This window comes from Sturnira hondurensis, unplaced genomic scaffold, assembly GCF_014824575.4.
Source record: "Sturnira hondurensis isolate 20B ecotype Veracruz unplaced genomic scaffold, ASM1482457v3 Scaffold0025370, whole genome shotgun sequence".
NCBI classification, from domain to species: domain Eukaryota; kingdom Metazoa; phylum Chordata; class Mammalia; order Chiroptera; family Phyllostomidae; genus Sturnira; species Sturnira hondurensis.
The window spans coordinates 4,761,634-4,774,610 of NW_028098001.1; the positions used below are offsets into that span (position 1 = coordinate 4,761,634).

Genomic DNA, 12,977 nt, shown 5'->3' on the forward strand with positions numbered 1-12,977 from the left:
AGTTATTAAAAGCCACACCTAAAACAAAAGCAAACTAAGTGGGCAGCTAGATCAAGAGCGGAGTCACAGAAATGGAGATCACCTGAAGGGTTAGGAACAGGGGAGTGGGAGGAGAGGTGGGGAGAAGGTAGTGATTAAGTAGCATAGATGGTGGGGAGAAAATAGACATGGGGAGGGCAAGGGTAGAGTGGGAAATGCAGAAGCAAAAGAACTTATGACACATGGACATGAACTAAAGAGGGGGAATGTGGGGGAAGGGGGTATGCAGGTTGGCGGGGAATGAAGGGGGAAAGGAAATGGGACAACTGTAATGGCATAATCAATAAAATATATTAAAAAATAAAAAGTTTTAAAAATAAAACAAAACTAAAAATTGTGTTGAGAACACAACACAGGCAACACTATCCACCTTGGAGATAGTTGACCTAAATTGTATTAGCTCATGAGGACCATAATTGTTGTGACAAGGAGAAAATTCTCAGATGTTCTAAATTACAGCAGCTGGAGAGCGAGAGAACAAGACAGAACTCTTAATGGTTGCTGGCCAGCTAACAAAAGACTGCTTACAAATTCCTTCTGTTGCCTGTAGGAATGTTGGATCAATTTCCAGGTGGCCATTTTCACAGATCATTTTAACCAGGCACTATCTAACTCCGTCAGACTCCTCTTCTTATTTACACCTTGGCTTTCCAGGATGCTACCCACAGCAATCTGGAGGAGCGAGCATTTAGAGCCTATTCCAGAGCAGGCCTCACTTCACTTTTCTCCTGCCCCTTTTCGAATAGCTAATGCAAATTCTTAACACTACCTCCTTGTTTTCCTTACTTGCTGTATAAAAATGCTTGCAAAATTCTGGACGAAAGAAATGCCATTTTTTCTAGCCATGCTTCCTGTGATTTAGATTCCGGTATTCTTTTTGGCTAGCATCCTAGCTCAATAAAACCTTACTTAAAAAACAACAACAAAAAAAACCCACTTTACTTGCGGAAGTTAATTTTTTAAAAACATTTTAATCCTGAGTCTATTTCCTCACGTCCTGAACATGACAACAAAAATATTTAATTTTCAAGGCTATGGGTAGTGATTTGAATATAAAGCTTCTACCATGGTGCTCCACACTCTATATGTACTATTAATGCAACCTGTAACTTCAGATGAACAGTCAAATTACAAATATCTACCTTACTTAATATTAATTTCTGTGCCTGAACACTCAGCCTACACATTGTTATTCAGGTCACATGCGCTGGCTCGCTCTGTATTATTTTCTTAGAATCTCTCATAGAGTCATGGACTGGCTCACACTAACAGTAGCAAGTGCTTCCTTCCACACACCACAGAGAAACACATTTTTCAAAGCTTCTTAAAGAAATAGGTCACCTTAGTTTGGGGTGAAACTAAAAAGTAAGCTTTGTCACAAAAACTCAGTCCAACACTACGCCGGCCCTCCGCAGGTCTCCGAAAGAAACGGCAACGAGTCCATAAAAGAGCTGAAAAAGCTGAACTGAAACCACAGCTTTCAACTTTCCCGCTACTTCCTAAAGGACCAACGACACTTACACCGTCGGTCTCTGTGCCACTTCCGTTCGCGCATTTTAAATACGTCATAACATCTCCTCTCGCGATATCATCTGGTTGCTGAGACAGTATAAGAAAGGTCTCGCGAAATTTGTCCTACAGATCAAAGTTAGCCTCTTACCCTCCCCCACCTATCTTCAAAACTGTTCTCCCTTTCTGTAACAAAATTCTCCCCTCCCTTTCTCTGAGCTCACGGCCCTCCTCCAGTTTCACACTTCATGCCGGAACCGGAAGTCTAGTGGGCGGGGCCCGGCATCGGAAAAGGCAGCGGAGCCGGAGCGGGGACTCGGCTGTGGCCGCAGCCCCTTCCACGGATCGCCGTGGCTCCAGGCTGAAGGTCGGTCCGGAGGCGGGTGGGCGCGGGTCTCCCCCGGAGTGTCCGGGCGGTAGCCTCGCCGGGCCCCCCGGGCTCCGCGAGAGATCATGTCTACAACCTCCGCCGCTTCCTCCTCCTCCTCGTCTTCGGCCGGTGACATGATCGAAGCCCCCTCCCAAGTTCTCAACTTTGAAGAGATTGACTACAAGGAGATCGAGGTGGAAGAGGTGAGCGAGACCCAGCACCGAGATGCCGGCCCGGGCCGGCCCTGCCTCTACCTGGTCCCAACTCTTAAGGCACCTCTCGGCCCCTTTGATTTTCGAGGCCCCCGCAGGGTTCACCGAAAGTCCCCATCACCCCTTAGAAACCGGGTGTTGTAGGAAGTGTGCGTTCAGCTGCTCCGAGATAGCTCTCATTTTGCGTCACTTAGGCATTCTTGAGTTAAATTTGATACCCAGGTGCCTGGATTTGGGACAGGAAGGTGAACTGGTGAGACAGTGTGGTCCACCGGTTCTCTTACCTGTAAGTAGTAAATTCATCAAAGACTGGCCGTTTTGGAGTTTCAGTTCACTTAAGGGCCAAGGATTGTACTATTATGTTGGACATCTAGCTCGCCTGGCTCGTAGCGGGTGCTCGTTAAATGTTTGGTAAATTAATGCATCATCATCATATCTAACAAAGTGTTTCCCCGAGTATGGAATGGTTTGTTTAGTCTATTCCGTAAAGTAATACTAAATGTTCTGCCTTCATTTGGACTAATTTAGATGAATTTCAACATAAGTAATGTAGACTGGCTACAATGAAAAGCTGTTTCAAGTAGCATACTTTGAAGAGATAGTTAATGATTTTCTTTGACAACTACAATATAACTCCAGACCAGAAATCTCTGTAAGAATACCCAGATCCAGTCTCTATTCTGTGGTAGTTAAGTTATTTAAGAGCGAGGTAATAATGTGTCTTTATTACATTGTTTCTTTTCAAATTCACAGAGTAGTAGGTTAGTTCTAAGGACCATAACATTTAGAAAAATAAAAATTGCATATATATATTTTAAAGACTTGACTTTGTAAAGTAAAACTTTGATGGAAATAGTATCTAATAGTATCAATTCCGTACTTTGCATTACATATGCCATGAAGAACCCTGTATGTCCTGTGTTATACTCTAAGATATCACTACTTTAAATATCCAAAATTGTTTTTAGGTAGTGGCAAACTAAAAGTAGTGAGATAATTATTTAACAAATAAGTTTTTTTCTATTAGTATTTTTGGAAGAATGATGGATGAATCACGAAAACAATCTTATTTTACAAGGTAAGAGCAAGGCCTTTGGAGTTGGAGGAAGGTCCGATATATCAGCTAATAGCTGTGTCATTTAGAGCAAGTTTCCTGCCCCCTTTCGAGCTTCAGTTTACTTAGCTATACAGTAAGAGTAATTTCCATTTTATTTTATCCGTGTAACAGAACCTGTTAGGCAGTATGCAAAACACCAAACACAGTGTCTGACCCGTGTTACTAGGAAAATGAGTTACGGCGAGAAACAGTGACCTGGTTTAAGGTTGCATGGCTAAAAGAAGGACCTGTATTTTGAAAAAAGAGGGGAATTTTTTCATGTATGTTGTTTTGGGTGTTTTTTTTTTCTGTCGAGGCTATTATAAATTCCTTTTTGAGAAGTGGATAGTTGACCCAGCTTTCATGGCTAACATTCCTTCTTTTTTAAGAATAAAAATTCAGTGAGTCAGTGTAAAAGAATTGCAGTTTTGAAATAAGCATTTACGTCTACTCTGTGGGGAACTGTCATACTTGTAGACTACAAATTGTTATATAATAATAACTTGTACTTCATGGTCTACCAAGTGCTTTCATAGAGTTACATCATTTGAGCCTTGACAACCTTAGTTTTTGCATACTACTTTCCACAGCATTTAACATTCTTGCTTCTTGGAGGAATGGAAGTTACTAAGGAGACATCACTTTGCTGCTCCTCCCCCAAAGCCATTAAGTTCCCAAAGACCCTTCTTTCGGTTTAGATTATGTTTCAAACTTTTTTTAAATAATCAGTTTATTTGTATTTTAAATATTGAATTTCAGCATTTCTGACATTGAAGCCATTGCATAATTTCCGTCACATATTCTTCATTTGCACACATGAAAACACTGTTACATGATCCAGGCTATACCATTGACACTCAGTGACTGTTTCTCAACTTAGATTCTGGTTCTAGGTTAACACCATGAAGAGAACAGAGAAAAATGACCAGAAACAAAAAGTAATTTATATCCCTTTCAGTATTTTATATGGTAAAGATATATTTCCTGTAAGTAAAAGAAAATCATATCCTATATTTCCCAAATAACAGTGTAATTGAATCAGCATTCTATCGATTCAGTTGGAAACTCTATAAGAAAAACATTCCAACCACAGGGCAATAATTTAGTAGATGCATATGTCTAAGGCATCAACTGATTTTAATCCTTGCATTCCTGATATTGTGACTCAGTAACATCAGAATGGCACTTCCTAAATTAAATTCTGGTATCAAATTATGTAAGGTTTAGCCTTAGAAAAAAGTACCATTTATTTTTTACCATCTGGATCTAAGTGTAGAGAATGTTAGAATAAATTGTGAGGTATCTACTTGGGGAACTATCCCCATTTTACACATGTTGACAAGTGATCATACAGTTTGATTTGTAAGAAACCTTACGCCTAAGTAAATGGTAGAGTCGGGAATTTAATTTGAGATTTCTCACTTCTGAGTCAGTTGCTCTTACCACTGGATTTACAATATTATTTTAGTTCTTTGTAAAGTACTCTATAACCAAACCGTATTTGGAGAATGAGAAGACAAAATACTGATTTCCTAGTACATAATCGTTCCCAAGCACTTAATGAACATTCTCCTCCCTGGACAATATTGCTGAGGTACTGAGGAAATGAGTAGAAGAATCTTAAGATTCCTTCCTTTAAAATTTTTACTTGTGCAACTAGAATAAACACAGAACAGTTAGTTATGTCTTTAGGACCACAAATTTAAAACTGAATGTAAAGTAAATTGAACACTTAAGCTATAAACTGAAAGTAGGTTTAATCTCACAAGGCTCCATTGAGTGGAAAAGAGTTTGAAGCTAGTTTTTGAGTTAAGTAAACCTCATGAATTGGGAAAGGTGCTAAGAGGAATTCTTTGCGGTTGTTTCTCTACCTAGAATGAATTCTCTTCCCCCACCTCCCTCCAAAACTTCACAACTGGCCCCTTCTTACCATTCAGATCCCACCTCTAATGTTACTATTCTAGAGAAGCCTTCCTCAACAACCTAGATCTTTGTTGCTTCCATTTATTCTTATGGTATTTACCAATAACCAAAACTGTGTCCCCCAGCAAAATGTAAGGTGCCTTATTCACACTTGTAACTTCAATGCCTAGCACCTAGAAGGTTTTCTATAAATACTAGTTGAATGAGTAAATGAAGTTATTATGGCATAATCATGAACATTTAGTGCCCATCTGGTTGTGTTGTATTACATGTGATAAAGCCAGAGGTTAAGATTAGTTAGTGATTTGAGTAAGGGAGCATATAAACTAGAAATGTAATCTGACTCTTTTTGCACATGTCAATTCCATATAACACTCCATTATACCTAGCACATAGTTTTTTTTAGCAGGGGTCAGATGCTGTGAATAAGCCCGGTATTGGTGGGCCTTTGCTAAAATGCTAAATAGACCGTAGGCAGCATGGTTGCTTTTTAAAAGGAAGGCTCATAGTGTTGACCTCAAGTATAGCATATGAGAAGGGCACATATAATCATTACACATTTATATATTCTGAAGCTTCATCATGGAGGCATGCAAAGGCTTTGTTTTATATCTCTCTTTAAGAGAGATACAAAAACTTTGAAAGTGATGTATGTGTATTTTGTAGTTTCAGGTTATGAGTGTATGGAAAACTGGTTATAGAGAAAAACATAATTTATAGTGGCCTGAAAAAAACCTAGTCCATAGGTTTGTTAGTATTTAATTATGGATATCCAGAATTATTAATAATTACTCTTCTATGAGAAACTTAGTGATTATTGGTTTCAGTAGATCTGGAATCCTCATCAGAGTGAAGAGATATCTGCCTAGTGATAACTTTTATATTATGTATGTAAAGCTTAAAAGGTGATACAAGCATATTATTTGAAATAAAAGCCTATTAAGTGGGTCATACATCTAATGATAGACTTCAAAATACTGTATAAAAAATTCAAAAGAAAGTTTGAACAGTCTTTTGTGTTATCAAATCTGCTTTGTCAGCAGATGGCAGTTCCACTCTGCCACAGTTTATTAATAGGTTTTGAAGTTCTGAAATAGTTGGACGCTTCAAGTTCTAAGTGATAAATGTAAGACCTCTGCTGGTTCCGTCCTGTTCCAGATTTCTAGCCAGCATAATGGCAGCCTGGCCAGGGTCCATTCAGAGTCCATAGAATAGGGTCAAACTACGCCAACGGCTCTAGTCGCCAAATTAAAAATAACATACATTGGGGACAGTCAGGAATTACCTCATAGTAAATAAAAAACATAAGAGCACACCTCCTTTTCCATCTAGTTTTGTCTAGGTGTCTTGTTTTTAATAAACTGACTTGGATGAAGGAATGAAGTAGTGTCCATCCTGAGGAAATTAGTTTTTAAAGGAGTTGCTTTCTTTATACACACACATACACCCCAAATTCTGATTTTTTGTGTGTGTGCGTTTTAATATTAATTGCAGTGAAATATTCTGTGCACCATCTCTTACATTTTCCTGTTAAATTTTTTATTAAGAAATTTAAATATGCTTTACTCTATGAGATTAAAGTTGTGGACTCAAAACAGAGAGGAGACTAAGCCATAGAGGGTGGGGGTCGGAGAAGCATATTATAAAATAATTGCTTTAAGAACATTTTAATTTAGAAAACATTATACATTTAGAAGGAGATAATTCTAAACTTACTTCTTCTTTAAGACCAAAGCCTCTGTGCATTCCTCTGTTCTTTTATTTTTTCCAGATGAGGGGTTGTGAAAAACATCTGAAATATTTCTAGATGGATGTGTGTGATTGGGGAGACACTTGTAATTGGATGTGTGCCCTTTTTTACACTTCGTGAAAATTGGTCCTTGGGGAGAGTTGTCATTCAAAATAATTGTTTTGATAGCATATCAAAGGAACTTGTGTTATTCATAGGTGAATTCACTCCAAAGAATAATTTGATTTGTGGACTTGAATCATAAATTTGGTAGTAGGTAAAAAGTGACCTCCTTTAAGAATTTTGGAGTTTAAATTTAGGTTTTTCTCTATTTACCTCAGTTGCCAGTGCATGTCAGTTTTCTTTCTATGCTGGTCTTTTTTACTGATCCACTGTGTGTCAGGAAAAATATTGGTTTGTTTATGAGAATTCTTCTTTTTCTTTCTTCCTGCCCAAGTTGGCATCTCAGCCCTCTTAGAAATTTCCAAAAATAATATTAACAGTAGGGGAAGACTTTCTGGTCAGTGTCATGGCTTCCACTGAGGTATTGTGCCTCATTGTTAGTTATGTTTTTAACGTGACCTAATAGTTCTCAGTCATTAGAAACACAGATTGCTGGCCCAACCCTCAGGCTTAGTAATTTGGGGCTGGAACCTGAGAATTTATATTTCTCACAATTTTCCAAGGGATGCTGATACTTCTGAACCAGAGACCATACTTGGAGAGCCATTGGCTTAATGTCTTTGCTGGTTTTACATCTGCTTTCTTCTTGGAACTCTTCTCTGGGGTTCTTGTGACACTCCCCTGGTTGACCTGCCTCCTTTTGACTGTTCTTTCTGGTTTTGCTGGTTCTTTCTCCTCTGTGTTCAGAATGTTAAAGTGCTTCAAAGCTCAATTCAGGGACCCCAGTATTTAAATATTATTGCTTAGTTATCTCATCCAGTTAACTAACTAGAAATACAGCTAAATGCTAATAACTCTTCTAACTTATTATCTCCTGCCTGACATCTTCTTGACTAATGTTTCCACTTTCTTGGTATTTCCACCTAGGTATCTAATAGGCATTGTAAACTTTGTAGGACTGAGAACTGTTGTTTCTTAAAAGTCTGCCTGCCCGATTATTTCTTATCCTTCTGTTGCCTAATCCAGGGGCACCATCTCTTACATTTTCCTGTTAAATTTTTTATTAAGAAATTTAAATATGCTTTACTCTATGAGATTAAAGTTGTGGACTCAAAACAGAGAGGAGACTAAGCCATAGAGGGTGGGGGTCGGAGAAGCATGTTGTAAAATAATTTAAAGGGGTCCCCAACCTTTATCCTCCCCAGCCTGAGCACTGCCTCCTATCTCTCCTAGTCCTTAGAAAAATTGTCTTCCATGAAATCCTGGTACCAGAAAGGTTGGGAACCCTTGACCCAATCTGTCTTCCTGTCCATCCATTCTGTTCGCATGTAAACAATCAGCAAACTCTTTTGAGTCTACCTGTAAAACATATCCCAGCTCTGCCCATTTTTCTGCACTACCATCAACCTCGCCCTCACGACTGTCTTGTCTTGCTTGGATTGCTATAATAGCCCTCCTACCTGGTCTCTCTGTATACTCCAGCTTTCTTCCAATCCATTCTTCACATAAGAGCTAGAATGATTTTTTTTAATGTGAAATCATATCCTCTTTTTTCCTTAAATCTCTCCTATTGCTTCCCATTGCACTTGGCCTGAAATGTAGAGCCCTTCGTATGGTGCAGAGAGCCCTTCGGGATCTACATGGGGCCTGTCTCTCCACCCTCCTTTTGCTTCCCTGTTCCCTGCTCCCATGATGCACTGCCCACACTGAACACTGTTTTTCTGGGTCATCACTGAAATGTCCTCTTTCTCAGTGAAGCCTTAAACGACTACCCTGTTTAAAATTGAGGGGAGGGGAGTTCATATACACATAGACACACATACAATTAATTATGCTCCTTAGCACACTTACCATTTTCTTAAAATTATGTTTTTATATATCTTGCATCTTCTGTATTTGTCTTCCTCTGTGAGAATATAAGCTGTAAGAGCAGGGATTTTTGTTTTTTTACTTCTATGTCTTGAGTGCCTAGGATAGCACCTACCCTATAGATAGGGTTCAGATATGGTTGAATAGGGAATGAGGGTGTTTTTTTTACCCTGTAGGGCCTTTACATTAGTTGTTTCTTTTTTTGGTTGGTTCCTGTGTCATTGAGATATCAAGTTAGTAACCTCCTTAAATGAGCTTCACATTTATCTTGCCTGTAATCTCTTTGTCATATCATTCTTTTGTTTCTACGTGACATTTTTTTACTGTCTGATGGTTTTTTAATTCATCTTTTTGTCTGTCGAATGCTTCTGCCCGTCCCATTTAATTGAAAGTACATTCCATGTAGATCAGAGACATTATATTACTTACTCCTGTATTTCTGATATCCCAAAGACAGTCAAGAAACACTGGTTTAAGAACAAATGAAATTCATTGTTCTCTTGGTATAAACCTCACTTCACCTCTTGAAAGCAGACCTTACCCCATCTCTCCCTGCTTGCTGACCAGACCTTCCCCTTCGGCAGTCATTAGTCCCCTCAAACTCAGCTGAGCTCTGCAGTTAGCCCTCTGTTGGAGATGTATGCCATCGCACAGCCTCTGACACGGGCTCCAGCACTGTGCCCAACAAGAGCCTCCTTCCTGCAGTCAGAAGGTTCTTCAGTTTTCAGTAACCTTGCTTTTCTCTTGGCCAGAGTTTTTCTGTATCATTTCCACGTTTGGTTGGGGCTGGAGGATCTCCCTCTGTCTGTATCTCCCCCTCCACTCTTGCTCATCTGTAGCTTCCCATGTTGGCAAAGCATATTCTATGGGGCTGCTTCCTCCAGGGGATCTCACTGTGAAGTGGGGAGATAAGTCCTTTCTGCCTTCTAACCCTTCTAGTCCACTGTCATGGACTCACCTTTGGCTGTCTTCAGCTGATGCTTTAAAAAAAATGTTAAGTACTGTTGTTTTGTATTTAAATTTCTTCTTGATCTCACTTTCATCCCATAAAGGCAGGGATTGATTTTTTATATATTTTTATATTTTTTCTTTCACCCTTAATATTTCTACATTTATGCCATTTGAAAAAATGAAGTCATTTTTTGATACGGCAATATAGTAATTTATAAGGAATGTTTATTTGGTTTTTGAGATGACCAAAATATGTATTTTTAATATATTTGGTCTTTGTCCATGGTTCCTAGCTCACAGTTCCCAAAACTTAAGAATTTCCTAAGTGAGGGAACAATAAGGATATCTTTTGTTTGTCTTGTTATTTTGAGGAGGTTACTTTTGGTCTCCACCTGAGGATGGGGGCTGGTTGCCAGGAGGTCCAACTGCGCAGGTGACTAGAGGGTTGGACCTTTAAGTCCCCACCTCCCTTACCTTCAGGGAGTGCAGAGGGGCCTAGAGGTTGGATCAGTACCCCGCAGGGAATGATTTCATCAGCCATGCCATTGTAATCAAGCCTCTTTAAATACCCAAAAGTACAAGGTTAGGAGAGCTTCCAGGATGGTGAACACAGCCATTGGAGGAGATTGTCGCCCAGCTTGGGCTTGGAACCTCCCTTTCTGCATACTTTGCTCTATGTACCTCTTACATCTGGCAGTTCCCGAATTACATTCTTTTATAATGAACTGGTGACCTAGTGAGTAAAATGTTTGTCTGAGTAGCCACTCTAGCAAATTACCCAAAGAATTATTGAAACTTCCGATCTGTAGGTGGTTGGTCAGAAGCCAGAAAGGTGGGGGTGGGGAGGGGTTCAATCTTGTAGAATTGTCCTTAACCTGTGGGATCTGATGCTATCTCCAAGTAGATGGTGTCAGAATTGAGTTGAGTTGTAGGACACCCAGCTGGTATCTGAGAATTGCTTGGTGGTAGGGAGCCTCCCCCTCCACATGTTGGAATTGGTGGTCAGAATCATTTGCTACGCAGAAATTTCAATTCTTTGAACATTGTACATCTAACCTCACTCCTTTGAATTCACAGCAGTTATTTTTCCTATCATGTAATTCAGTGTATATGTACAACCTGGATGGACATTTGAACTTTATTAGCTAAAAAGATATGCTGTTTCACATACTTGATTGAAGGCTTTTTAAGGCCATGGGCTCTCATCTTACATGAATATGCTTATTTTGTATATCAAAAAATTGCTTTAAGCCAAAGTGGGGGAAGTGTCATCATGTCCTGATTTGCCCACATTTTGTTTGCAGCGTTTTAAGTTGAAAGTTCAGAGTCAGCCATCATCTCAGCACTAGGTGGCACTTGTGCATCACAATTAGTCATACATACCTAACCCAGTTTGTGACAAGTGCCTGATCCACAGATGCAATGTTTGGAATCCCTGTATGGACATTCCTGAGAACAGGAACGTGAAACAGGAGGAGACCTACTCAGGACCATTGCTTTGACGTACTTATAAGTACATGGTTGAAGAATGTAGTAAATTCATAATCATTATTTCCTGGTAGTATCAAGTAGGTAGGCAAGTCTCCATCCATACTTTCTTAGCCTGACTTTACAATAAAGTTGAAATTTGTTTTAGGACCTGTTTGCTATTCATCATGGATAATTGTGACAGATTTAAGTAGTACAACTCATTGTACTGGCTTATACCCAACCCTAAGCACTTACTGTTCTTTTGTAATACTGAAGGAAATGCCTGGTTTTGACTTATGAACTCCATAGATATTCACTGAAACAGAGAATTGGCATATGATAAACAATAATTGTTAACCATATGGATGGTTTTATACATTATGCAACATGAAAAATATCTATAATTACCCTGGCTACAGCCACCTTTGTTATAGAAGAGTTCATTACATGAACAAATCAGATATTTCTTTATATAATTTTTGTCTAAAGTGAAGACTCCTCCTCCAACAGATACTTTCTGATATGTAGTACAGCTAGATACATGTGCACAAAGTAAGATTCTTAACATTCTGGTGTAAAATTGTTTGGCATCAAACCACACTTGGTATTTACTAACCACATAGCCTTGGGCAAGTTAGTAGGCACTTAGCTCAGTGCCCACTACATAGAAAGTACATCATAAATGATAGCTTTATAGGGCAGTAGATATTTCACTTAAGGAAAAGTACATAGGTACATTGGAAGTTGAAAGATTTCAATAAATGACACTTAAATAAGTTCCTTTATAATGATAAACTCTAATGATTTTGTTCCCACAAATATCAAACCCTGTTTTGTTTTGTTGTTTTTATATTATGGCAAATTTCAAACATTTATAAAAGTAGACTAGCATGAGAAAGCAATGAACCCATGAGGGACCGACCCATTAGTTACCTTCAACAGTGATACAGTACATGGCCAATCTGTATTTTATAATAAAAAAATAACTTTTAGGTATTTATAATTAAAAAATAACTGAGGTATTTTGCATAGCAAAATTCACACATTTCAAGTGTTACAGTGATGTGTACAAATTTCTGAGTTGTGCAATCATTACCATAATTCAGTTTTCAAACCTTGATAGGGTTCCTTCTCCCCGTATACAGTTAATCCCAATTTCCACTCTCAGCCCCAGGTGAGCCGCTGATTTATTTTGTATCCCTGGATTTGCCTTTTCTGGACATTTCATATGAATGGAATCATATAGTATGTGGTTTCTCGTATCTGGCTTCTTTCACTCACCCTAGTGTTTTTAAGGTTCATTCGTGTTATAGCATGCATCAGTTTCTTTTTCTTGACAGAACATTTTATACATAATGCCATGCTTTTTCTGTCCTTCATAGTGGCCTGTCTTTTTTCTGTGTTTTTATCCTTTTCCCTTCACTGTCTACTGCTACTGAATTATTCACAGTTGTTTTTAATTTAATAAATATGATGGCTTAGCCCTGGCTGATGTAGCTCAGTGGATTGAGCGAGGGCCTGAGAACCACACGATTGCAGTTCGATTCCCAGTCAGGGCACATGCCTGGGTTGCAGGCCAGTTCCTAGCAGGGGCCTCTCGAAAGGCAACCATACATTGATATTTCTCTCCTTCTTTCCCTTCCCCTCTGAAGATAAATAAAATCTTTCAAAAAAATGTGATGGCTT

The 12,977-nt window shown here is 38.9% G+C and overlaps 1 protein-coding gene across 3 annotated transcripts in view; it reads left to right on the top strand.

Moving 5' to 3' along the window:
* The first annotated feature begins 1,699 nt into the window (after positions 1-1,699).
* The window catches only part of MAP3K7 (mitogen-activated protein kinase kinase kinase 7), a 60,655-nt gene continuing 49,377 nt past the window's right edge, over positions 1,700-12,977 (top strand). For 2 of the 3 annotated variants that reach the window (XM_037039266.1, XM_037039269.1), the window contains exon 1: positions 1,700-2,121. In XM_037039266.1, coding sequence (XP_036895161.1) covers positions 2,002-2,121 — 120 coding nt within the window. In that variant the 5' untranslated portion in view covers positions 1,700-2,001. The remainder of the gene's footprint in view (positions 2,122-12,977) is intronic. The other variant, XM_037039268.1, reaches the window with a different exon arrangement.